At 42.6% G+C, this 27,816-nt stretch overlaps 1 protein-coding gene across 3 annotated transcripts in view; it reads left to right on the top strand.

Moving 5' to 3' along the window:
- Positions 1 to 27,816, top strand: part of MLH1 (MUTL-homolog 1) — a 171,877-nt gene that overhangs the window by 13,449 nt on the left and 130,612 nt on the right. For 2 of the 3 annotated variants that reach the window (XM_087678631.1, XM_087678632.1), the window contains exons 2-5: positions 12,960 to 13,132; positions 13,223 to 13,295; positions 13,433 to 13,567; positions 13,797 to 14,007. In XM_087678631.1, the coding sequence (XP_087534757.1) occupies positions 12,960 to 13,132; positions 13,223 to 13,295; positions 13,433 to 13,567; positions 13,797 to 14,007 (592 nt within the window). Of the gene's footprint in view, positions 1 to 12,959; positions 13,133 to 13,222; positions 13,296 to 13,432; positions 13,568 to 13,796; positions 14,008 to 27,816 lie in introns of those variants that run through there. The other variant, XM_087678633.1, reaches the window with a different exon arrangement.

Below are 27,816 nucleotides of genomic sequence, written 5' to 3'. Positions count from 1 at the left end.
ACTCGACAAAGCAACCGTAGGCTGCTTCTTGCTGCTCCAGCTAATCATGCCGCTACCAAATCCAAATGCATATCCACTCGTAGATCTACGATCATATGAGCAACCTGTTCAATTTGCATCCGTGTATCCAATCAATATCAAGGGCTTATCTCTGACATAGAACAGCCTATACTCTATAGTGGACTTAACATATCTCATAATGCATCTAACTGCATTCAAGTGCGGCTTTCTAGGCTTCTGCATAAACTGGCTTATGAGCCCTACAACATAGCTCAAGTCAGGCCTAGTGATGGTCAAGTAAATCAAGCTGCCAACCATCTGCCTGTACATAGTCACATCCTTTACTTCAGCCCCAGTGTTCATGTCTAACTTGACATTCTGATCAAGAGGTGTATCCAACGGTTTGCATTCAGCCATGCCATACTTCTTCAGCATCTCTATGGCATAGTGCTTCTGCATCAGCCATAACCTATTGTCAGTTGGAACTACCTCGATGCCCAAGAAATACTTCAGTTCTCCCAGGTCTTTCATGTCAAATTTAGATTTCAGCATCTTCATTACATGCTGTATGCCCAAGTCATCATCACCAGTGATTATCAAATCATCAACATATATGACCAGCACTACTAAACCACTGTCAGTCTTCTTTGTAAATAGGCTGTGATCAGCCCTGCCAACAGCAAAACCCAATCTCTGCAAGTAGTTACTGATCCTAGCATGCCAAGCTCTCGGAGCCTGCTTCAGCCCGTACAATGCCTTTTTTAGCCTGCATACATAATGCTGAAAATCAGGGTGAACATACCCTTCCGGCTGAACCATATAAACATCCTCTGCTAGGTCACCGTTAAGAAATGCATCCTTAACATCCATCTGCTGCAATTTCTAGCCTTTAGCAGCAGCCAAGGCAATCACAGTGCGAATGGTTGCCATCTTGGCAACAGGGCTGAATGTTTCCTCATAATCAAGTCCATATTCTTGGGCATACCCCTTTGTGACCAGCTTGGGTTTGTATCTCTCCACACTGCCATTTGACTTGCATTTGATTTTGTAGACCCATTTGCAGCCAATGGTCTTTTTCCCTTCAGGCAGTGGCACTAAATCCCATGTCTTATTTTCAGCCAAGGCATTCATTTCTTCATCCATGGCTACACACCAATTCTCATCTTTCACTGCTTTAGCATATGTACCTGGTTCTTTGACCTCCATCACTTTTGTCATGTAAGCATAATGCTTTGCAGAGTAGCCACTGTATGTCAACCTGTCAACAAGGTATCTCACCCTCTGCGAGCGTCTAAGCTGTGGCGCACTACTCGATTCCCCTCTCTCATGAGGCGGAATATACCTGCTCTGCCTTGTGCCAGGCGTATAGACAGTCGGAATACCAAGTTCGTTGTCTAGAGTATCACTAGACTCATAGCCAGAAGTCATTCTGCCAGGTGTCAATATACCAGATGCATCCTCAATAACTTTCTCTTTTCCTTTGCCGTCCAAGACATCATGTCTCCCCCTCATTGACATACTGGTGTCAGTGGACGGCGAGCTCCTCAATCTCCCTGTCCATGGGGATACTGTCTGACTATGAGGTCCTGTCATAGCAGTGCTCTGCTTAAATCAACTGTAGAGACATGAGTGGGAGGCATATTCGTTGGCATTGCAACTGGTGATACATACCAAGAGCCCATCTCATCAAAGATAACATCCCTGCTTACCAAAGTCTCCTTGGTAGAGGGATCATAGCATTTGTATACCTTTTTCTCCTGCGAATATCCAATGAAAACACACTTATGCGCTTTGGGATCCAGCTTCTTCCTTTTCTCATCTGGAATATGCACATAAGTAAGACAGCCAAAGACTTTCATGTGACTTACGTCCGGCTTATAGCCATACAGCTTCTCAAACGGTGTCATCTCATGAATACCTGCAGTGGGAGTCCTGTTCAAAATGTATACGGCTGTCATAACAGCCTCTGCCCAATAGTAAAGTGGCATATGCTTTTCATTCATCATAGCCCTAGCAGCTTCCATCAGAACCCTATTCTTCCTTTCAGCTACTCCGTTCTGCTGCGGAGTGTAGTTGCAGGTGAGCTGCCTACGAATGCTATTTTCAGCCAAGAAATCATCTAATTCATTTGATACATACTCCCCACCTCTATCAGATCTCAAGCAAGAGATGTAGCATTCAAACTCCTTCTCAACCTGTGCTTTAAATTGCTGAAAAACAGCAAAGACCTCATCTTTTGTTTTCAATATGTAAAGCCAGGTATAGCGACTGTAGTTGTCAATGAAAGATACATAATATCTGGAACCTCCCATAGATACATTATGAGCTGGCCCCCAAACATCAGAGTGCACTAACTGCAATGGACGTGTACTCTGTCTTACATGCCTGACAAACGACAATCGTGACTGCTTACCGAACTGGCAAGCCTCGCATACATGACCAATATCTGAATATTGGAACTTGGGTAATCCTGTAACCAGCTGTTTTTTTTGCATAATTTGCAGCCTTTGCAAATTGACATGCCCCACTCTCTTGTGCCATATTTCCAAATCCCTAACAGTGCCAGAACCATGGGCAAACATAACTGAATTCAGCTCTGGCAAAGAAGCATCAAGAGTAAACATTCGGCCATTCCTATGACCACGAGCTATCAACTTGCATCCATTGCCAAACTCTTTAATAAAGGAGCCATGTTTATTGAATCTAACCTGCAAGTTCTGCTCCGTCATTTGACCGAAAGACAATAAGTTCTTCGTAATTGAAGGAACATGCAAGACATCATGCAGATTTTTCTTCCTGCCATCATGAACCACAAGAGGCACTTTGCCTTTATGTTTAATGCTATGCTGCGTGTCATCACCTGTGCATACATAGCCATGCTTTTCAGCCACCATATCAGTGAACCAGTCACCGTGAGGGGTCATGTGGTTCGATGCCCCTGAGTCAATGTATCACACTGCATCATCAGATGATTTTTCAGCAGCCTTATCTTTGACATATTGCATGGCAAATATTCTATCACCAGAGTCATTTGCTTGACTGGACGTAGCATAATGTCCATGCTGCTTGCCCTTCTGGTTTCCCTGCTTCTTCCAGCAGTCCTTTGCAATATGCCCATACTTTCCGCAGTAGTGACAATCCTTATCTTTATTTGGATTGTCTGACTGACGCTGTTGCTGCCATGAACCTCTGCCACGGGAGTTAGATCTCCCCCTGCCTCGAAAATTTCCACCACCTCTTGCATTTGATGACTGCTGATTGCTATTTCCATAGGATGCATTCTGCGGGTCTCCTCTGCCAGATCCATAACCCCTACCATGGCTGCCACGGCCACGCTAATGCGAGTAAAAGACTGCATCCTTATTCTTTGAACTGCTTGACCCTTTAGCTAAGCCAAGCTTCACCTCTTCATGAATCAATAATGCAACCAACTCATTAAAGTTAGGCATTTCAGCCCGCACAGACATTGAAGTGTCAAAAGACTTGTATTCAGGACCCAAGCCATTCAAAGTCACTGCAACCATATCTTCATCTTCAACCTGTGAACCAACAGATGCTAGCTGATCTGCTATGGTCTTAACCTCTGTGACATAATCTTGTATGGATCTGCTCTTTCACTCCATGTGATTGAATTTCTGCTTCAATTGTATCTTCCTGGCACTTGTGGTTGTGCCATAGTATTTGACCAATATACTCCATGCATCTGCTGGGGATTTACAGTTTATGATCTGCATCACCATAGCATCCGAGATACATAATGACAACCAATGTAACACCTTGCGAGCTCTTTCCGTCCAAGCTCAATGCGCTCGTCTTTGATCAGTTGTAGGGTTTCTTTTTGGAACTTCAGGTTCGGCCTCAACACCTGTCACTAAGTCTCAGTATCCTTTGCCTATCAGAAAGTTCTCCATGCGGAACTTCCATATTGCATAATTGTTGCTATTAAGCTTTTCTCCCACAATCTGGGTGTATTGCAGCCCACTGACAATCCAAAACAGCCCACAACCAAGTGGCCTAACCTGTAGGCAAAACAGTCAATACAGATGCAATGTATTTACTTCAGTTGAACCTCTTCCAACCTCATTGCCAGGATACATACATGCAGTCTGAAAACTGTAATTCTGTGAATGACCAGTAGTGATTTCAAGCCCAAAACTGAGTGATATACATGTCATACATGTCCCAAACTTTCATAGACATCTGCTAGTACATGTAGCAATCCAAGCATAACCAACGGGGCACAAGTCAGTGCATAGATAGCAGGTATAAGTATCAAACCTTTTGCTTACAGATTGCAGTCAGCAACTTCTTAGTAAACCAAAGTCTATCCAGCTCCAAAACAGCCTCAAATCATGTCAGACATTCACTTTGAAGTGTTAGGTTCAATACATGAGCATTCGGGTAACTATAGGCATCCTGTCTTCATGAATCCAATTCATAGATTGCATTTATTGCTTGCAACCACTGAGACAATGTCACTGCAGTAATTACCAGCCTTAGACTTCAACTTCCATGATCACTTAATGCTCAACTCAATCCATAAATCTCCAGCAGACATATCCCATGTCTTACATATGATAAATGCCAGCCAAGTGTTATGTAATGCTTCAATGGAAGCTAATGCTTGCTGCCCACTGTTTTGAGACAGGTTTCCAGCCTGTTTACACTTCCAGATTTGAGTACTTCCTTCAAGAAATTTCAGCTCAAAGGCATGAGAACTGGTACATATGTCTTCCAGAGTGCTCCTAGGCTCTAATGAGGTCCATAAAGCATGGTAGAGAGCTTCAAGCTCCAACCAAGATCAGATACAAGCTGCCCTATCACTGTTTACAGCTGAACTGCTGCTATTTCAGATTTGTAGATCAGATCTGTAGCTCATTACTGAGCACACATCCAAGTAATAGCATGCCAAGACCTTCAACCACCTTCCAAGGTGTATAAGCAAGCTGTAGATTGCTTGATGAGCTCTCAATGCCTTGTGTTGCAGTGAGATATGCCTTCAGCCACAGCAGGCGCAAACACGCAGACTGGTCTGGAGTGTGCAGCAACAGCATTCGATGACAATGATGACCATAGAGCACACTCTAGTGCTTAATGATGCCCTGAGAGACTGCCCAACAAGCTATAACAAGCTCTTGCATAGATAGAATGCATAGACCTTGACACATACCTTGATAGAGTAACAATGGCAGCCTTGCTACTTCATAGATACACTCTATTTTCAAGCTTAAAGTCTTCTTTTCCAGTGCATTCCACCAGTGAGCCCATTCATGGCTCTGATACCATATTAGCTTTCAGGGATGCAGATAGAGAGCAACACAGAGTGAAGCTACATGCTTCCTCTCTCCATTCATCTCATTATATCTTCAACACACACTTTAGTGCATACACAACCTAAGGTCATAAAGACCATTCACACCAGAAGTAGAACCGACTTATTTAATGTACCTAACTGATCTAGCCAGACTAGCTGTGTCCCGGTCAAACACACATGAAGGAGCTTGATATTCTAACAGCCAACCTGATCAATTATGGGCATTATTTCTAGCCTATAAATAAGTTGAGTGCAGACTTGGCATATTGTGTCTCATAGATTTCAGCTTGCAGACTGCGTAGATCAATCTCGAGGCTCACGGAGATCGAGATCCACGAGGTGGAGACATATGTAGATATTCTCTTTGCACTCGTGCATAATTTTGCATCCTTATACAGCATTCTTCATTGCAGATTTTCCGCGTTTCACTATCTCTCTCTCTCTCTCTCTCTCTCTCTCCTCTCTCTGTTCACTCTTTGTCATGGTCATTCGCTTTTGCATTGCTTTACTTTGACATGTTATTAGAGTATTTAAAGGACTAACCTAGAGTGGATCTATTTGAAGAGGAGTTTTTAGCACGACACAAGGCTGCGTTTCCAACGTTCAAGTGCGAGCAGGTGGGTTGTGCATCAGAACAAGGCTAAGGCGAGCGTGAGCGTGTGAGAAAAGACAAGATTTGTTGAAGCTGTTGCTGTTTTTTTGCTGTTAGAGAAGGAAGGCTGCGTTTTTGGCCTTCAAGTGCAGATTTAGCCTTATCATCGCCTTTGACGAGTGAAGAAGGAACACAACGAGCGAACCTTAGCCCTAGCAAGCTGTATTTTCATAGTCAAAGGGGGTTGCTTTTTGTGTTTTGTGCAGGCATTATAGGTGAAGATGTCTTCTAAGGGCGAGAGAGAGTTTTAGGGGATCATAGACTAGAAGGTGCCCGTTCTATTGGCTCTTCCTTCAGATCAAAAGCTCAATGGTGATAACTATCGCAATCTGGCGGGTCATGATGCTTGCCATATTGGAGTCCTATGATTTGGCGGAGCTTGTTACAGAGGCTATCCTTCTTCGCGAGACGAGTCCAGACTCTCTTCCAGTGAGAAGGAAAAGTTGGCAAAGGCTCAGGCACATTGGGATAAGCTCAATACTCGCATTCGCTTTTTTTTATTTCTCTCATGTACTACAACTGTTATCTCTCATTAGAGTTTTTAACGATGGCTAGGGGGATATGACTGGAGTTGGATCAGATGTATAATTGGATGACCGTCATGAAGTGAGTTTCTTTGAAAGTGCAAATCAGGACTATGAGTGTCAACAAGTCATCATCCACGCGGGAGCATATCAACAAGCTAAGGTAGCTTTAGATGCAGGTTCAAAACGCAGGAAAGGTGATCACTTCTGAAGACATGGTGATAACTCTTCTTTCACAGTTACTGCCTCACTTTAGTGGTTTTTATTCCGCCTTGATTGCTTCAAGGCAGTTTGACTCTTCGGCAGAAAGAGTGGGTTTCTACGGTCGCGGACCAAGAGAAGTAATTCTTAACAAGGAGAGGAAGGAGAAGGAGAAGGAGAAATCTTCAAAGGATTTCGGAGTGGTGGTTGCTCCCTCATTAGCTACTTTTCTCCATTTGGAGGTGATTGAGGATTCGACCCTGGTGGCTTCTGATGCTGTGTTGACAGCCCCACTTACTCAGGAATGGATTGTTGATAGTGGTGCCTCTAGGCACATGACTCCTTTAACATGTGTTACTCATTTGGGGCCTTCTCATGGTCAAATTCTTATTGGAGATAGTCCATCTATTTCTACTGAAGGGCAGGGCAACATACATCTTATTCTAGATGGGTGTGGTGGTTTCCATTCATCTGAGGTACTTTATGTGCTGGCTTTGGGGTATCATCTTCTCTTGGTGCACGAGATTTGTACTTTATGTGCTGGCTTTGGGGTATCATCTTCTCTTGGTGCACGAGATTTGTGCCCTTGGCCTCTTGGTTGAATTTAATGTGGATTTTTTTCAGATTCTTGATCGAGGATTGAGGATCGAGGATCGAGAGCAATTCTTTCTTCAGGTTATGAGAAAAATGGAGTCTACAAGTTGTGGTCTGCCTTGACTTCTCTTCTTCTTACCTCTCAAACTTAGTCCGAGCTTTGGCATGCTTAGTTGGTCACCTCAATTATGAATACCTTTGGAAGGTGTCTAAGGACTAGTTTGTTTGAGGTTTGTCGGATATTGTGGTAAGTCAGCAGCCTTATTTATCTTGCATCCATGGAAAGCAAACTCGTGATGTTGTTCCCAGCAAGGCTTCGAGGCGGTCTTTAGCACCCTTGGAGCTTGTTTCCACTGATCTTTGTGGATTGATGAGGACGGAATCCCTTCGAGGGAGTTTGTATTTCATTCTCATTGTAGATGATTATAACAAGATGACATGGGCCTATTTCTTGAAGCTAAAGTCGGAGGCTTTCTCCAACTTCAAGGATTGGTTGCTCTTTGAGGAGAACCGATCGGGGCAGAAGCTGAAGACCTTACGATCGGATAAGGACGGAGAATTTGTTTCTAATGAGTTTACTCGGTTTTGTGTAGATTATGGCATACACTAGGAGTTTGCCAATACAAACACCCCTCAGGAGAATGGCATTTTGGAGCGGAAGATTTGTAGTGTGATCGAGATTGCCCCTACCGTGATGGAGTATCGTCAGACACCTCAGTGTCTATGGGTTGAGGCTGTGGCTACTTAAGTTCACATCCTTAATCGTTCTCCTATTTCCGCTGTCGTTGGTATGACTCCTTTTGAGGTGTACTTTTTAAATCAAAGCTCGATGTTTCTTATTTTAGGGTGTGTGATGCTTATGTTCACATCCTGAAAACACAATGTGACAAATTTGAATCGTCTTCTAGAAGGCAGGTGTTTGTGGGCTATAGCTCGCAATCTCAAGGCTACCGATTGTATGATCCTGTTAAGTGGGATGTCCACACGAGACATGATGTTTGGTTTGTGGAGGTTTCAGCCCTAGAAGGGGGTGAGGATCACCTTGTACTTGGAGATCTCGGTGATAGCTGGGCTGCCCCAGCGACTGTTCCTCTCAAGCTTGTGTCTCTTGAGGACTCCGATGAGGAGCCTACTTTCCAGCTATCGAATTTCCCAATTGGTCCTCCATTGATGGTGGACCTTCTAGAAATATCAGCAGATGGCAAGTGCCGAGGTGATATTTGATCTCCTTCTCGTTGGGCCCATGACATGCTCCGAGATTCAAGGATCGAGGGGGTCCCTAAGGAGTGGCAACCACAGGATGGACCGTAGAGGTCACGGTGGCACCAGACACATACTATGGAGCTTGTGTGCTCTAGCTATTGTTTGATTTCTCGTGTTATGCAAGATAGAGAGCCTACATCAGTGAAGGAGGCTTTACAGTTTGATCATTGGCGGAAAGCGATGGAAGCCGAGTTGGAGGCTATTGAGCGGAATGGCACTTGGTACCTTGTGCCTCATCCCTCTCATAAGAAGGTGATTGGTGTCAAATGGGTCTTCAAGACCAAGTACCATAGTGATGGCTCTTTGGACAAGCACAAGGCTCGCCTTGTTGCTAAAGTTTTGCACAGTGCCCAGGTGTTGATTTCCATGACACTTTTGCCCCTATTGCTCGCATGGCGACTATTAGTACTGTTCTTGCCTTGACTGGTCATAGGAGATGGCCTGTCTTTTAGTTGGATGTGAAGTCGGCCTTCTTGAATGGTGATTTTAAGAAGGAGATCTATGTAGAGCAGCCTCTTGGCTTTGGTTTCTTAGATGGGAAGGTTTACAGGTCGAAGAAGGCCTTGTATGGCCTGAAGCGAGCTATGTGTGCTTGGAACGAGAAGATTGATTCATTTCTCCAGACCAAGTTGGGATATCGGCGCTCTGGGGCCGATCCGTAGCTTTATGTGCACACTTTTGAGGGTGGTCGTGTTTTGTTTGTTTTGTTTGTTGATGACTGAATTGTTATAGGTGATCATGCCCAGAAGGTTGAAAAGACGAAGGCAACCCTACATCAAAAGTTGGAGATGACGGATTTAGGACTTCTCCATTTCTTTTTGGGCCACGAGATTTATCAGACTCAGAGGGGGATTTTCATCTCTCAGTACAGATATGTACAGGAGCTCTTGGTGACTTTTGAGATGGAGGATCGTTGGTCCATTTCTACTCCTGTGGATCTGAACTGGAAGGCCACTTCACACGCAAATTTTCCTTTGGCCGATGCTACTCGTTACTGTCAGTTGATTGGATCAGTGATTTGGCTCCTCAATACATGGGTTGATCTATGTTTTGCTGTAGGTCTCTTGGTTGGGTTTATGAATGCACCTCAGCAGGTACATTGACAGGCTGCTCAGAGGATACTTCGGTTTTTGAGGGAGACCTTTGACCTCGGGATTTCCTGTCCAGCAAGTATAGGTGCTTTTGATCTTGTTCTTGCAGGCTGGAGTGATTCGGATTGGGTTGGTGACGTGAATCAAAGGTGGTCTACTACAGGTTATTGTTTTACCTTGGTTGCTAGTGCTATCTCTTGGAGTAGCAAGAAGTAGCCCACGGTAGCCCTATATTCGACCGAGGCAGAGTATTGGGCTGTGTCTTCTACCACATGTGAGATTGTGTGGCTTCGGTGTTTGTTGGAGGAGCTTGGCTGCCCCCAGACTCATCCTACTATTTTGCGATGCGACAAGGAGAGTTCCATTGCCTTGGCATGGAATCTCGTATTCCATGCCCGGACGAAGCACATCGAGATTCAATACCACTTCATCAAGGAGAAGCTTTTGGATGAGACCATTGATGTGGAATATTGTAAGACCAAAGTCAATCTTGCAGATTTGTTTACGAAGGCACTTCCTCAGGTTTTACTTCACCAACAATCCAGATCCCTCTGTTTGTTGCCTTGTCCAGGATCTTAGAGGGGGTGTTAAGAGTCATTCCTTGGACTGGTAGGCAAGTGCCATGTGGCAGGCCGCCATGTGATAGGAGTCTGACTACATCAATCAGCTGCATTTAATGCAGCTGACTTGATCAATTGTGAGCATTATTTCCAGCCTATAAATAGGCTGAGCTTCCAGCAGTCTTGGTATATTGTCTCACAAATTTCAGCCTGCAGACTGTGGAGATTGCTCTTAGGGCTGACGGAGATTGAGATCCTCTAGGTGGGGACATACGCAGATATTCTCTCTGCACCCGTGTATAATTTTGCATCCTTATACAACATTCTTCACTGTAGATTTTCTGTGTTTCACTGTCTCTTTCTCTCTCTCTCTTCTCTCTATGTTCACTCTTTGTCACGGTCATTCACTTCTGCGTTGCTTCATTGTGACACATCAATCCCTTTCTGTGATTTGAAGAAGCTGATCCTTACCCTGCCTTGGCCCTCTCTTTGGTCAGAGGATTGGAGTTTTGAGTTTGAGGCATATGAGGACTCGTCAGATGAGTCTACATCTTGCTTTGTCTTCTTCTCCATCTACTTTCTGGAAGTTGCAAACTCTTTGCAGTCCTTTTGTAAATGACCTTTCTTCCCACAATGCTCACACTGGGTCTTCGACTTCTTCTTCGAACCTTTCTTTTAAGCTACAAAAGCCTCACTGGAACCTCCATAAGGGACGAAAGCCTCTCCTATAACCGCAAAGATGCCTTAGGCTCAAGGAGTAGTCGGGGAGGGTAATTCCTTTTAATCTGCCTTCTCTTACCTCATCCTCAACAAGCCATCCTAGGGTATTAGAGGCTATCGCAAGCAGAAGAGGGGCAAGGGGGCAACCTTGCCTAATAGACTTGTAAAAAGGGAAGGGGGTTGAGACATTTCCATTAATAGCTACCTTCGCACTAGCATTTCCAAAAAGAGTATTAACAAATTTTATGATGTAAAATTGATAGGAGTGGAAGATGTTTGCGCCCTCAAAGCATTCACCACTCCATCAAACACTAGAGGGAGTTTGGAGAGTACGAGTCCAATAAGATAAGCCTTTGGGAGTCCAGACTACATTTGTAAAAGTTGGTCTTGGATTTGAGTTACACGAAGTAGAAAAGACTGGATAGTATATTTGGCCTCAAATGTAATTTGCTGGAGCTGTTCGTAAAGAGTGACTACCCTCATTGTAGAAGGTGTTGCGTACATAAGTCGAAACTTCGTCCATACTTTAGAAGATGGCCTGCTGGAGGTAATCGCCGCTAGGACTTGTGTAGAAATGTACCGAAGCAAAGGCCAATTAAGCATGTGCATTGTCCGAATCCCATGTAAGTACCACTTCCTCATGGTTGTCTTCATCAAAATCATCCATTGTTGGAGTAGGATGTTGAGAATGAGGAATAGCTCCACATACTACATACCATAACTGCTTCTGTACAAACTGAGCTTTCATCACAACACTCCATGTGAGATAGTTAGGTCCACATAACTTATCATTAGTGGATGTGCATGAAGGAGCCATCTGTAGAGTATGAGAAGATAAGGAGAGAAAATAAAGTATTTGGAGAGGGAAAACAACCAAACCACAAGCATAGATTGCAAAAAATGAGAGTTCACATGCAATATTCACCAAAAACTGACCAAAACAAGAAGAAATCTGCTGCAAAAAGTAAAAAAATCAGTGAGAAACTGCCTGAAAAAGAAAAAGCGGCTTGATGATGTAGTCGCCCAGCTAGGAGGAGATGCAAAAACACCAAAATGCAGGCTGAACACTGCCGTCAACAGGAGAAAACTGTCACAGATGTAGGCTGGATCAGAAACATAGGCAACAGAGGGGCCGACACAGGCTTTACGGATGTTGATGTCAGCAAACACAGCATTAAATGCAGGAAAACAGGTCATCTTGATCAGAACAACAGTTGTTTGATCAGCAATGGTCAAAACAGTTGTGAAATCAACAAAGAAAACACAGTAGGAGCACAAAACCTGAAATTTGATACCATTTCAGAAGTGGATGCAGCAATGGAAGCATAAACATGTGCTGAAATAAACTGCTGAACACAAGACAAAAGAGAAAGGAAAGAAGGAACGTTGAAGAATGCAATACAGATGAGAACTCAAATGTATGCTTGGGAAATGGAATCCATATATCCAACACGAGACAATCGCATACAACAGTGAGTCACTGGCTGTGTGGGCACCGACACTTACTCCTCTTTCTAGCAGAAGATCCACACAGGGGATGGTGAATGATTGACCAAGGAGGAGAAGCTTGAATCAATAGGACAAAAATATGTCCTCAATATGATCAGGTCGGCCAGCAATAAATGCTAAATATGACCAAAATGAAGACCATAAAAAATGCCTAAAATAATCTAAATAATGGCCAGAACTAAAGCATTCATAGATTCACACATGATGTGACATATTTGCTAACAATAGCACAATAATGCTCATTTGTACATAGATGGGAGATGTTAATGTTCAGCCTTTCTTTAAATTATGTATAGACAAACAATAGCACAATAATGCTCATTCTTACATAGATGGGTGTGAATTTCCAATAGTGGCTCACTTACCCAAATGTGTAATTACTACCTACTTGAGGTAAACAAGGGTCTTTGCATGTATCAATTGAGTCTTTTGTAAAATATTTTCATGAGTTTGCTGTAGTGCTTAATAGATAACCAGACAGTTTGCTTCATATTTTGCAGTAAATTCACATGAAGTGTCTTGACTGTGCAGTATGAGGATCTCCCCATCTTGTGTGAAAGACACACGACCTCGAAGCTGAGCACCTTTGAAGATTTACAAAAGATAAGAACCTTGGGGTTCAGAGGCGAAGCTTTAGCAAGCATTACATTTGTTGCTCATTTGACAGTGACAACAATGACATCTAATCAGACACATGGGTTTAGGTATAATGCTTTGACTCTTTTCCATTCAGGACTAGCTTCATTTGCTGCTTATTTTATGGCGGTTATTTGTTTTCTCTTGCTTATTGATAGAGTTTCCTACAAAGATGGTGTTATGGAAGGTGAGCCCCGACCTTGTGCAGCTGTAAAGGGAACTCAAATCATGGTAGATGATTCTAGTTTCTGCAGCTATGGATTGTCCATGTTCAATTTTTAGGGTCCCTTATCACCTTCAGAAGCTAGAATTATTTGGATTTATAAATCAATTTACTGCTGGACCACGGTTCTCTTGTATAATTTTAGGTAGAGAACCTGTTCTACAATGTGGCCGCACGGAGGAAGGCCTTCAAGAATCCAGCAGAAGAGTACGGTCGTATACTGGATGTAGTGAGCAGGTTTGCAATACACAGAGTTGGAGCAAGCTTTTTATGCAAGAAGGTAGTTTGAAATCTTTCTGGCTTATGCCTATGAGAAATATGTAGTCTTATATTCTGGAAACCACTCACAGCATGATCAGCACATCATTTCCATCATGTTGTATTGTTTGAGGGATGCCCAAGGACATCCACATGTGTGCAATTTTATAAGTTGCTTTTTTGTTTACAGCATGCTTGGTGTGTAAGTTTGGATATTAGTATGATGCTGACTGGTGTTTGCTGTCTGCTAGCATGGGGATAGCCGTGCTGACATTCATAGCATGGCATCATCTACAAGGACAGATGCAATACGGTCTGTTTATGGACCAGGTGTTGCTCGGGAGTTAATAGAAGTTTCTGCTTCCGACAATGATCCATCACGTTCTGAGTTTGAAATGGAAGGCTACATTTCAAGTGCTAATTACAGTGCCAAGAAGACAACATTTATTCTTTTTATAAATGGTACTTTATAACTGCACACACACTTCCCTTCTTCTGTTTCAGTGTCTTTATGCTTAATGTGCCCATGTAAACTGTAAATGTAAAGGGCTGTTAATATACCAGTACAGAAGAGTATGCTATACCAGTATGCTAGAATAAAAAGATTGTGACCATTCCACAATGTCCAGAAGAGTCTATCTAAACATCTCATTATGTCCTATTTTGTTGATAGCAAGTGCAAAAAATCTTTGGTACCTAAACTCCTGATTGTTGGGTTTCTCTTTGTCCTATTTTGTTGGTGGCAAGTGCAAAAACTCTTTGGTACTTAAACATCTGATTGTTTGGTTTCTCTAGATGAAGAATGTCTAGAGGAGATAGAAGCTGCTATTCTTATAACTAACTTCTCTTCAAGAAGTAATGCTTGAACAGGAGATCTTTCGAGGAAAACTTTGTTTAAGGGCAGTCCTCATACTTTGGAGGGCTTGTAGAGTTGACAAAACCTCTTCTTCAAAGATGCATGAGTCTGAGTGTTTTGAATCTCTAGGTTCCATAGCTCTACCATGCTGTGGTTTGAGTGCACATGTAGAAACAACAATGCAACTAATAAAAAGAGATCATAGAGAGGATGAACACAAAACCTTAATCAATGATGAAGAAACCAAAACTGCATACAATACGGAAGATGACAGACTGGCCCCTGCATGAGGGCCGATAAAAAATGTGATAGTAGTATGATCACAACAGCAGAAAAGGGAAAGGCAGATGATGTGGCTGGAAAGTGTGATAGCTGGACAGCAAGGAAAGAATCCATATAAATAGGGAGAAAAGCCAAAAACTGTCTAATAGGGCTGAATAGATGCCCTCTGGCAGTAAACAATGCTGACCTGCCTTAAAGAGGTCTGACCTGCTGTCTGCCCTGCCCAGGAACTCTGTCCAGAACCGGTACCCAGCCTGGAAAAGTGGCCATGAACTGCAGAAATCATGTTGCCTGCTGTTGAAATCCACATGAGCTGCTAGACAGAGTGGGAAGGTCAGAGAATGCCATGGTCAGATTGATGAAGGCAGAGGACAGATCTGGGCGGGAACTCTGATGTCTTCATCTGATGTGCCTAGGGTGAAGACTGCTAAACAAAGGATAAACAAAGGCAATGCTTGAGTTACAATTGTCCTCGCCAAGCTCTAGCAGAGGCTCTCAACTAGGAGATAGATAGAGAGAAAGACAAGTAACATGTCTGCAACACTCAGATTCTGGGTGTGGCCGGAGGCCAAAGGAGCAAGTAGAACAGATTTGGGGCCATGTAATCCTCTAACTCAAAACCCCTTTTGTAAAAGTCATTTGCTCGACATACCATCCCAATGACCAAGTCTACAATCCGAAGTGAGGTGCAAAGCAGTTAAACTTAGAACCTGACAAGGATTCAGAACTCCGAGTCCAAAGAGGGCACATTGACATGGGTACAATGGCATATCAAATCAATTCGCTCTTGTCAAATGTGATGCAAGGTACATGTGCTTATCATTTTGCTAGTCCTTCCTTTCTTACTCTAATGGATGTGCAGGCTATGGGTATAAACAACCATGGAGATCCAAACTCATGTAGGTTGTTAGCTTGGTCAGGTAATACATCTAGAAGCTCACAAGATTGCAATGGCCCTCATTGATGGATCCACTATTTTCTTGAATAGGGTGGCATAGGACACTACTAGTGAGAGGTGGACATTGGGTGTATGTGCAAATAGGTAGGGGTATGGCGAGAGAAATTCTTATTTGTTGTTTGTGCTTGGAATGTTTGACACTTTTGTTGCACACTAATGCTTCTGGAGAGGATCGTGTCATGGGGTTGTAAAATTTCAACTTATTGGAGCAATTAAGTTGTGCACTGTGTGAATAAGTTGAAATGTGAATCATGATAATAGGCAAACCCTAGCTTGGGTAGTGGGGGACATCAACATACGTTACGGGGGATAGATGCCAATGGTGCTTGGCATGAGATACTGGGCAAAGCTAATAAATTACCCTTGGAAATGACTTTTGGTGTTATGGGGGTTAGAGGATTTAAAAATTTAATCCTTTAGACTCAGGTTGACGGAAGTTTGAACACTTTCAAATTGATAGGGTATAGGAATTTAAATTTGGGCTAGGTTATTGCCAATATTTGGGCAAGGCGAAACATCTTGATTTTCCATAACTATTTTTTGGTGGAAATTCAGTTCTAGAGACTGAATTATGCATAGGCAGGTTTGACATTTGGGAAAAAAATGCAGTAGATTTGAAGACATTCAACCCTCTATAGACGAGGTGATTTGCATTCAAAGTTTGAAGACCCGATCTAGCTCCTTGCCCCTTGATGTATTTAGAAGCAGCCAAATCATGGGGCAAGGTTAGGGATCAATATGCTTTGATATTATTTCATCTTGGAGCTTATGCAAAGTTCATCTCTACCGACATGGCTGCAAAACATGGTATCAAAGAGGATGAAATGGGGCCTATGGGTGAGGTTGGTATGGTAGGTTGTGGTTATGTTGAGGCCTTATGTTGAACTCATTACATTGATCATTGGGAAACTCCATTTGCACATTAAGAGCTATGTGGACACCAAAAAGGTCTTCATTTCATTGCTTGGTGGATGCGGTGTATTGCTTGGTATGCCATGGTGCCATAGTTGCATGCACTGGTTGGCACATATGTAAAGGTGGTAACCCTTTAGTATAGGGGGCAAGACCCATACTTTGGACGTGAAAGTGAAAGGAGAATTGTCTTGGTTGTATCAGCTTTTGCTATTTTCAAAGTTATGAAAAATAATCTATCAATGTTTGCAAAAAGTCATGATGATAATCAATTGACTAGTGACATGTTTAAGTTGAGTAAAGGGCGCATACTAAACAAGTTACTAGACAGGGTGAGTGGAGCCTATCATGAACAGATAATGAGTTAGGTATAAAAGTTGTTAGAGAAGGAAAATTCATCTCCATATTGCTCTCTTATTTTATTTATGTAGAAGAAGGATTTGATGGTGTATTTGCATTGACTATCGTGCTTTAAACGAAATCATTATAAATAATTAATTTCAAATTCCTAGAATCAATGATGTGATGTATAGATTGTGATGGTCTACCATCATATATGTATAAGCCTTGAGGATGTACATAAGACCACATGCAAGACTTCATTTGAATTGCACGAGTTCTTGATGATGCCATTTGATCTCACAAACACTACAATCACATTTAATCGGATGATGGATAGGGTTTTTTTAGCCACATAGGGGATTTGTGGGTACATACTTTGATGACATGATATTGCATTCAAAGAAGGAAGTGGAGCATTGTAAGCATTTGACAATTATTCTCAATGAACTCAAAAAGCACCGGCTAGTCATTAATGACAAGAAAAGTGAATTCTTTTTGCGTGAGATTCTTTTTTGGGTCACTGTGTTTCAGTTGGTACTATTTGTATGGATCTTGCAAAGGTTTATGCTATACGTATTAGCCATATTTGAGAAATTTATCCCCTTTTCATGCTTTATAGAAAAAGGGAGTCCGTTTTAGGGAAAAAAGATGAAAATTTCAGCATTTGAAAGCTAAAGAGAAGTTGACTTCAGATCTTGTGCTTATCTTGCTAAATCTTAGGAAGTCCTTTGTGGTTTGGGTCATGTGATGGCATATGAAAGTCATGTTTTTCAAGCAAAAGGAAGTTCTCAGGTTTATGAGAAGGAATTACTTTCTGTAATTCATGCCCTTTCCACATGGAAAACACTATCTTTTGGGGGACTGATTTCATCATATAAACTGATCATCGGACTTTGAGATATTATTGTACTCAAATAGAGTTGTTTTGAGAAGCATATGAGACGGGCAAACTTCCTCTCTATGTTCATTGTCAAATTATGCACATTGAGGGCAATAGACATGTTGTGGCTGATGTACTTTCAAGGAAACCCCAATTTTGCTAGTTACCATGGCTTATCACCAAGAGTTGGATGCCATGAAGGAGCAATATGTTGTTGGTATGGACTTTGCAAGTGTGTAGGATCAACTTTGTAATGGCTAGAGACATGAGCAATACGTCCTTAAGGATGGTCTTATTATGATGCATGGCCTATTGTGTGTCATAAAGCAATTGAGGCCAAAAGTGTTGGTTCAAAGTCAGGCTTCTCCCTAGGTAGGACATAGAGGTATTGATGTTATGATCAAAGCAGTTAGAGGACTTTTTCTTTAGGCCATCTTTGAAGCATGGTGTTGAAGATTTTATTTGCACATGCATTATATGTCAAAATGCCAAATATGATAGGCAAAAGGTCCTAGGGTTGTTGCATTTTTTGCCTATTCCGATAGGCCTTATCAGAGCATTGCTATAGATCTCATTTTTGACCTTTGGAGGACATCTATTGGCAATAATGGTATTTGCACTATCATTTGCAAGTTTGGCAAACACATGCATTTCATTCATGTTCATAAAAGATTAAGATTGATCATATTGCACACATTTTTTTAAGGATATATTTCACTATCATAGCATGACAGAATCCATCGTTAGTGATAGAGATCCACACATGACTAGTTTGTTTTAGAAGAGGTTGATTGAGGACATTGGCATTATGTTGAAATTCTCATCTTTATTCAATCCATAGACATATGGGCAATTGGAAGAGGCAAATTCTAGTCTTGGATCTCTTGAGATGCTATGTATCGGCACTAGACATAGTAGGAACCTTGTTTGCCATTGGTTTAGGTTGCATACAACACCACAATGCATAGTTCTGCTCGTAATGCTCCATTTGAGATTGTAAAAGGTGAAAAGAAAGTTCCATCTACCATGCAAACCAAATATAAGATCTTTGAGGTTGATAAGCATGTGAGATTATGGATATTGCCTATCAAAATGTTCAACATGCACTTAAAAGATTTCAGCAAAAGAGGGTAGTTGATTGCTAAAGATGTGCATTGGAATTTGCGAAAGGTGATTGGGTGCTACTATGCTTTGGGAAAGCAAGGCTGAAAAGGATGAAAGGCAAGGAGCATTGTATCCAAAGTTGAATATGCACTATTATTGGTTGTTCCAAGTGTTGTAGAAAATCAATTATGAGTAATTGCTGAAATTCATGAGGTTGAGGAATTCAATGAGATTTCGGTATGACAAATCTTGCAAATTAGAAAAAGAAGGTTAAAGTTCCAGGTGATACTTGGTGAAATTTCATGATCATTCATTGTGGATGGAGGAAGGCGACCCGGTAGGTTATTCTCACTTGTTGCAAATTTATCTCGATGAGTTGGAGTTGGCATTAGATTGGGCTCATGCAAGTCTAGTAGCAAGGGGTCTAGAGTACTACCTAGTACTCAAGGGGGAGGTAGCAGATAGCTTGTGTATCTAGTGATCTTGGATATATGTTGCTTGCATTTGATGTATTGCATGTTGACAATATTTTTGCCTAAAGAGGATCTTTGCTAAGTGTACCACTTGTAGAGTTTTGGTATGTAGATATGTATGGTTTACACTTGGGCTTTGAAGCTCTACATTTGCATTAGTTATGAGTGAAGTGCAAGTCAGCCCTCCTACTCTCATCAATCATCATTGATCCTTCGTGATCAGCTAACCTTTCTCATTCTCCCATCCCCTTGCTATTGTTTGGCATCCACACTGACGCATAGAGTTGTACGTTGGGGCTGACTGGTGCAACCTTGTACCTTCAGCCATTGTAGTCATATTGTTCCTTCTCTCTCTTGTGTTCTCTCTTTGTCTCCTTTTTTTCTCCGTGTTCACTTTTATCTTTTTGTTACATACTCTCACATAGTATCAGAGCTACAAGTGGGAGTTGGGGATTTTGAAGAGGAGCACTCTGTGGTTCCAGTCATCTTCATCGCCAGTTTTGGGGGCAACACATTTGCCTTTTGTCTCATACCTTGTTGGGCAGTCTATAGATATGCACTTTTGCAGCCCATGTGTCCATCTCACCCGTTTCAGGAAGGTGGTAGCTCCTATCAATAGGCTGGTTCATCTTAGGGATAGGTGGCCCATTCTAGGTGTAGGTGGCTCATTCTCAGGTGGACAAACATGTGGCAACACTTGCGTTTTACAATTGGGCATCTCCTTTGTCCGTTCTTCCCTTTCTTTTGCTTGGTTGGTCTTGTACTTGAAGATAAAGCCACATAAGCACAGCCATGTGCACAAGCTCTGTAAGAATTTGGCTCATTGTGACACACATCTTGCTCAAGCACCAATGGGACTAGCTCCTTCCTAGTGAGAGTCTCCTTGCTACGAGAAGTGAGAAGATTGGTGTAGAATATATCATATGTCAATGATGGAAGATGTGAGAGAAGTGTCATAGCTAGGTATCTGAAGAAATGTGTGTAGTACCAAGGAATGAAAGCTCATCTTGAATCTCCTCCATCCTATGGATGTGATCCCTCATTGTAGGGGAATTTGTGAGACAGAAAGTTGTTGGAGCTTCAATTCAAGAGATAATCGATGTCCAAATGTTTGGATTCGAAAGAGAGATACCAATCTCCTCCAAGTTTTTGCAGTGGTGTGGAGATGTCAAACATGCATGAGCATAGAATCTTTACAACTCGGAAGAAGAGAAGAGCAAGCTCTAGTATTTAACCGATCCCATAAAGCTGTTGAATCCGTGGTCACAACTCACACCATGATGAGGATCCATGGTAGGTCGGGGTATAGGGATTGTAACAAAATCCCAAAGGTCACAATTGTCGAGGAGAAACTTCATGCGGCACGACCATAGAGGGTAGTTCATCCCATCTAGCTTTTTGGGTGCGGAGAGAGAGGTAGGATTGGCACTTGCTTAGGAGATGCCATTAATGCCAATCGGGGACTAGAAGCCTCAGAAGAATGTAACGGGAAAGAGTAATAAGATAGTGGTCGGTCTGAATGATTCCAAACCACACGATCCCTCATAGCATACATGTCGGCCATATTTGTCCTTCAAGAAATACTTGCAAGAAAACAAAGAAGATGCTGCAATTGGAATCCTCCACCTGTATAGGGTCCATCAACCTATAAATCAGAAAAGACTGATGGAGATGGGGAGTATCCGAGGTAAGGGAGAAGTGGATGCCAGGAAGGTATGCTGACTGAAAGCACAGGCTGTAAGCTCTGCAGATGATGATGTCAGCACTAAAAAGGGGTTCCCAGCCTGAAACAGAGATGGATCCAATATATGCAGCAATAAGGTGTGTCTGTCCACATGATAAACAGGCCATCCAGCCTGCAAAAGGGGCTGGGGTGCTGCACAGGGGAGGACCAATTGTGCAGACCAGAGAAGACTGCTGGCTATGCTGAAGATGATGCCCAGCTCAGAGAGAAGGACCTGTCAGCAATAAATGCAGGCACGAGGTGTCCAGCACCTGTGAATCTGGCCGCCTAGGCTAGGGGAAGACCCCCAGCAGTAAAATGCAGCAACCACAGATAATGACCAGCATAAACGGATGTTTGTCAGCTTGAAATAGGGTCACCCTGGCTGCAAGAGAAGGCTCCTGGTCTGTAAATACAGAAGATAAAGTATCCTGCACAAACACAAATCTGGAATAGGCCTGTTCTTGCTATAGATGGCAGCCGCCAACGCAGAAAATAGGAAGTGCCCAGTGTAGATGAAGACCTGCTGACCCAAAGCACAGCAGACAGGTTATCCAGCACCTGATTGCATGTACAAAGGTAGAGGACTGATCGCCTTGCTCACCCAAGCACTGAACGCAGGAAATCTCCACCTATAAATGGTGCCTACTGGCTGTAATGGTGGACAGATCACTCCTCTTCGTAGACTCCAGCTCCCAGATGTGGCTTTGATACCATGTGAGAGTGTGCGACGGAAAGAGGAAGGTGAACACGGAGAGGAGACAAAGAGAGAATGCAGGAGAGAGAAGGAACAATGTGATTGCAATGGCTGAAGGTACAAGGCTGCAATAGTCAGCCCCAACATGCAGCTCTATGCGTTAGTGTGGGCGCTAGACGGTAGTAGGGGATGAGAGAATGAGGAGGGCTGCTTGATCATGAAGGATCAATGATGGATAATGAAAGTGCAGGAGGGTAGGTTGCCTATATATAGGTGAAAAAGAGGGAAAACCCTAAATGTGGTCAAACCCCTAAAAAATAGCTAAAAGTGCACAAATGTGCCCTCCATCTAAAGTGTCTAAAACACACAAAATGGCAGAAAAATACAATGTCAGAGCTCTTGATGTCCTTGTCTAGATTAGACTGAGGCTCATAGGCAAGAGATGACGACACAAGACACACGACTGTTAACAACATGACTACCATGCGATACATCTTTGGTATGTGGCATTGTTTTTGCTCTATTATCACATTACTTAGCCTTGGTGGATTAGAACATTGTTGGTTTTTGGCATGTGGATCATTACTTATGGTTTAGACGGATGATTCATATGTGTGGATTATAATTTAGTAATGTTGGTTGGAAATCTCAGCATGGTATTGACATAGGTATGGTTAAGTAATGGCTGTAGGTGTTGTTTAACTATAATCCCACATATATCTCTTATGGCATCTAATGCCTTTGTTCATTGTAGTGTAGATGAGGGTGGTTGCAAGAATTTAAGGGGGAGGTTTGTTACAGGGCATGAAAATTTAACTTATTGGGACAATTAAGATGTGCACATGTGTGGTGCACAAGTGCGAATAAGTTGAAATGTGAGTTGTGGTGACAAGCAAACCCTAGCTTAGGCAGCGGGGGACGTTGGCATAAGGGACATAAATATACCCTTGAAAATGACTTCTAGTGTCATAAGGGTTAGAAAATTAAAACATTTAATGATTTTGACTAAGGTTGATGAAAGTTTGAACACTTTCAAGTTCATAGGGCTAACGATTTTAAAATTGGGCTGGGCAGTGTAGCCAATATTTGGGGAGAGCCAATCATTTTTAATTTTCCATAACTATTATTTGCTAGAAATTCAGGTCTAGAGGCTGAATTATACATGGGCAGGTTTGACACTTGGCAGTCTGGGAAAGAACATGCCATGCAAGGTTGAGGCAGTGTGTTGGCAGTAGATTGGGCTGGTTGGGTGGTAGAGGAGGATTTGGGCTGGGACAGCTGTAGGCGACATGATTTTGGGTGTTTGCTGTTGAAGGTGGCTTGTTTCTAGCAATTTTCAGCCATCTTTTAGTGTAAGTCATGAGGGGTGTTGATGCTTGGGAGAAGGGAGATTGATAGAGGAGCTGGGAGGGCAGTTCAAAGGGGATATACATCTTATCTCTTGGGAAGGAATGGTGGCTTGCCTCGAGGAACTCAAGAGCAAGGAGCAGAAGAGCATTGATTGTGGTGCAGGGAAAGGCCGAAGGATGTAGTGTGAGAAGTAGGTTCCAACTTCTAATCATAAACTTTGAAGCAACACTCATAGAAGCCCGACAAAGGAATTAAAGGGAGATTTAGTGCTGCAAGGAGGCATACAAAGCATACAAGAAAGTCTTGCAAGAAGAGGAGGGTGAGGCCTTTAGTGAAAGAGAGTTGGGATAAAACACGGTTGCTGTAAATTGCTAGCAAATTAGGTAGGTCACCACCTTTCAATCAAGGAAGGCTAGTGCTAGGATTGAGCTCAATTTCCTTGTGATTTTGTCGGTAGAAGGGGCCCAAGGGAGTTGTCATCTATGGCTGTGACTTTCACCAAGCACAACAATGGAGTATGAATGTTTGCCCCTCTGAATTTTTAGGATTTTTCAAATAGTCAACAATGCATTTTTGGGGCATGGCTTATATTGTTGAAGGCATAAAGTGTAACGATAAATTATGTAGGTCAAGGTATCTAGCAAGCATGGCTGATGGTCTAGGGGTCTACCTTGACAAATCTCCAACTTATGGACAATCCCTACTTGCATGGCGAGGATTGAGGTACTTGTCACATGGGAGGATTTGCTCACTCAGCTTGATTTACAATATGAAGGCGATGGGCTTGAGGTACTGGCCTTAAGCCAAATTCCCTTGCTACAGGCCTGACCTTGATTCTTACCCTTTCCGGTAGTGGGCTGACACATACTCACACATGGATATAGGCTAGGGGACAATGACTACATGGCCACCCTCTCTTGTCATCTGCTTTGCCCACCCCCTCTCTAGTCAATGCCACCCATGTAAATAAGGGAAGGCTCTTTGACATCAAGGAAAGGAAGAGCAAGGACTGTTGGAGCTGCCCATGTTGCTTGCCATAGTTGTTAGAAAAGAATTCTCTTTGAAAAGTTTATGATCTACGGAATAGAGTAGGCTAAGGAAGATAGTAAAAGGAGGAGGACATGCCCACATTCTATCTAACATTAGAACTTGCTATTGAGCTAAAAATGCATTAGCTTCACTCAAATAGTCCCAAAACATGCATTAGCTACTCCTCCTCCAGGAAGGCATGGACAATGGGCACCTCAGTCTGTTCAGCTTGCTTCACTTCAGCCACTTTCCCAAAGATCAGCAGCTCAAAAAGCATGGGATACACGGGATGCACATGCTAGGAAGGCATGGACAATGGGCATCTCAACGTGTTCAGCCTGCTCCACTTCAGCCACTTTCCCAAAGATCAACAGCTCAAAAAACATGGGACACACTGTGAAAGATGCGGGATCTAGAGCATGGCAAAGGCGGAAGCTATGGAGGATGGAAGATAAAGATACTACTCATGTTGACATGACAATGTAGACAACTATTACACAAGTGAATTAGGTTTCAAGATTGAGACTTCAACTCATAAACACAATCTTGTGTAGGACTGACAATGACATAGACACTTGACAGAAAGAGACAAGTACTATTGCATTATCATCATATGAAAGTGATAGTCAAGTACATCATTATATAGGATTGCTTGGTAGCACACTACATCCACTGTGCCTATGGGATCTGTCTCTCTTCCTAGAATGAACTGCTTCTCCCTAGCCTAGCTGTTCCATACAAAGGGGCATGCATAGGGTGTGATTGGCAGATTCTCAACACCCCTCCTCAATCACAACCTGAAAGTAGAAAGTGTGTAGAGGCTTTAGTGAGAGCAACACCTGCAAAGTGTGGGCATACCACAAACATGGCAAAACACCAGAGGTTGTCGTAGAAAAGGCCAAGTGTGGGTACCATAAACATGGTGGCCATCCAGAGGCTGTAACAGGGGCCTCACAAAGTGTACAGAGGTTGTAGTACAAGGCTACATGAGGAGTTTTTACAAGCTTATGAAAGGAACATTAAGGCAGGTACAATGCTTTTAAAACAGAAAATGAGAGACAAGGACCGATAGGCCCTTGTGGTCTTTTTCAGCATCTGCTATTTCTTTGTCATCATGGAAAATCTTCATGTCTTTAATCTTTGGTTCTTCAGCTTTGAATGATGTGGTCTTTTGGTCTTCATGGTTGGTCTTCTTCTTGTCCTTCTTTCTTTTGATCTTATGGTCTTCTTGGTTTGGTTCCTTATGGACTTTGCTTGCTGCTTCAGTCTTCATGTCTATGTCTATGTCTATGTCCCCCTCAAGCAAAGACATCTCATTCTTCTTTAGGGTTTGTATGATGACCAAGGTAGCTGGAGTGTCCTCAAAGTCTTCAGATGGAATCATTGATTGCACTTGAGTGTAGGCAGCTCCATGTCTCTCTGCAAGTAGAATAGAAACATCTTCTGTGTAGTACCAGTGAGCAACAAGAGTAGTTATGTCACTCCTAATAGGAAGCATCCACTTAAAAATCTTCATGCATCAGCATCAAATGAGTGAAATTAGACCACCAATGAGTTGATTTTTGAATGTGCCAAAAAAATACAAGTGCCAAGAAGCACTGAATTAGTATCAAGAGATACTATGCTTGAGCTTCAGATGAGTTGGTTGTGTCACAAGACACAAGTGCTAAGAGCACTAGATGAGTGTCAATGGACACTATGTTTGTATCTTCTTCCTTGAGTCTTCCAAATCTGCAAAATTCTTCAAGATCTTCAAAATCCAAATCTTCTCCTCCTTGATTTGATGCTGGGAACTTCAGATTTAGTAGGCTTTAGCTTGGTTTAGTGACAGGAGTGAGAAATTGAGAGAAAAATGAGCTTGGGAGATTTTGGCTATGATGGAATTAGGGTTTTTGAGACAGGGGCTTGGTTTTTCAGCTGCTGTGAACTCAATACTTGATCATTTTCAAAAGTTTTTTTATGAAAATGAAGCTTACTTCAAGGGCTATCAAAGCCCCATGGAGATCGACCAGATCGCGGGCAGCTCATCATGTGCAGAGCAGAAAGACGTAGGTAGGCGCAATTTCGGACAGGAGGCGACGATTTCTGCAATGCTGACGCCAGGGCACATTAATGTTGGGCTTTAATGTGATGGAGAGTTGCCCAGGAAGCAGAGGAAGAGCTTTGCAGAAGAAATCATCAGCAGATATGCTTTGTATTGGGAGATCCAATGACTCTAAGAAGGGTATGTCCTACAGGTCACAGATTTAGGCTATGGCAGTGTGACTGACAAAATTCACAATGCTGAAGCTATGCTTGCCCAAAGTCAGTGATTGATGTGTTAAGAAGAAGCTCTGGAAGCAGGGGAACACTTTTCCAGAAGGAAGCTCCAGGAGGTTTGACTTGTGGAGTGAGATATAAGGGCTTCAAGCTGATAGGGTGATGCTGGCTATGGCTGCCATGGAAGCTCAAGTGAAGGTAGAGTTGAGAGATGAAGTCATGGGCTGGAACTGTGGTGACTAGAGTTGAAGAGGAACTGAGAGAAAGCAGAGAAGAGCTAAGCCATGCTCAGTTGCGCTTTGATACCATGTGAAAGATGCGGGATCTAGAGCATGGCAAAGGCGGAAGCTATGGAGGATGGAAGATAAAGATACTACTCATGTTGACATGACAATATAGACAACTATTATACAAGTGAATTAGGCTTCAAGATTGAGACTTCAACTCATAAACACAATCTTGTGTAGGACTGACAATGACATAGACACTTGACAGAAAGAGACAAGTACTATTGCATTATCATCATATGAAAGTGATAGTCAAGTACATTATTATATAGGATTGCTTGGTAGCACACTACATCCACTGTGCCTATGGGATCTGTCTCTCTTCCTAGAATGAACTGCATCTCCCTAGCCTAGCTGTTCCATACAAAGGGGCGTACATAGGGTGTGATTGGCATATTCTCAACACACATGGGATGCACAGGCTTTGTCACTGATTGCATTGGTAGTTCAGCGGTCCATCCCCCACATTTGTTCGGCAGCTTCTTCACGAGAAGCTTGGCTAACTTTAGAGCAGATGTTTGCTGGTAAGAATGAGACCCGCATCTCCTTCTTAAAGAAAGAGCTTGAGACATTGAAGATGGATAAGGGTGATTCCATGCAGGATCACTTGAACAAAATCCAAGACTTGCACGAGCAACTTATGAATGTCGATGAGTACTATTCAGATGCACAACTGATATCCACTACGTTGAACTCATTACCTCCTTCGTACTTGACTTTTCATACTGTCCTTAATCTCACAATGAGAATTGCTCCACAATCTATTCCCTTTCTTCAATTAGTCAGTTTGCTTCTAGAGGAGGAGCAAACAAAATAGTGGTGTGGATGTCATAGCTTTTGAGCAGGCTTTTATGGCTAGATAGAAGGACAAAGGCAGCCAAGTAAAGAATGCTCCGCAGAGCTTTGGGACTTCATGCACTTCATAGGTAATAAAATACAAGGGGACACGCAAGCCAAGAAGGACAAATGCCATTATTGCAAGAAGCCAAGCCACTACATCATTGGGTGTAGAAAGTGTATTGCCAAGGAGAAGAAAAAGGAGTCAAGGATGTTTGTTTTTGATGCTCCTTCCATTGCTACTGAGTCAGTGTCCTTTGTTGCAGACAGGGACTATTGCTT

Source organism: Lygodium microphyllum, chromosome 5 (assembly GCF_053477565.2).
Source record: "Lygodium microphyllum isolate KBCC chromosome 5, Lygodium_microphyllum_v1.1.10, whole genome shotgun sequence".
NCBI lineage: Eukaryota > Viridiplantae > Streptophyta > Polypodiopsida > Schizaeales > Lygodiaceae > Lygodium > Lygodium microphyllum.
This window is presented reverse-complemented; position numbering and strand designations above follow the sequence as displayed.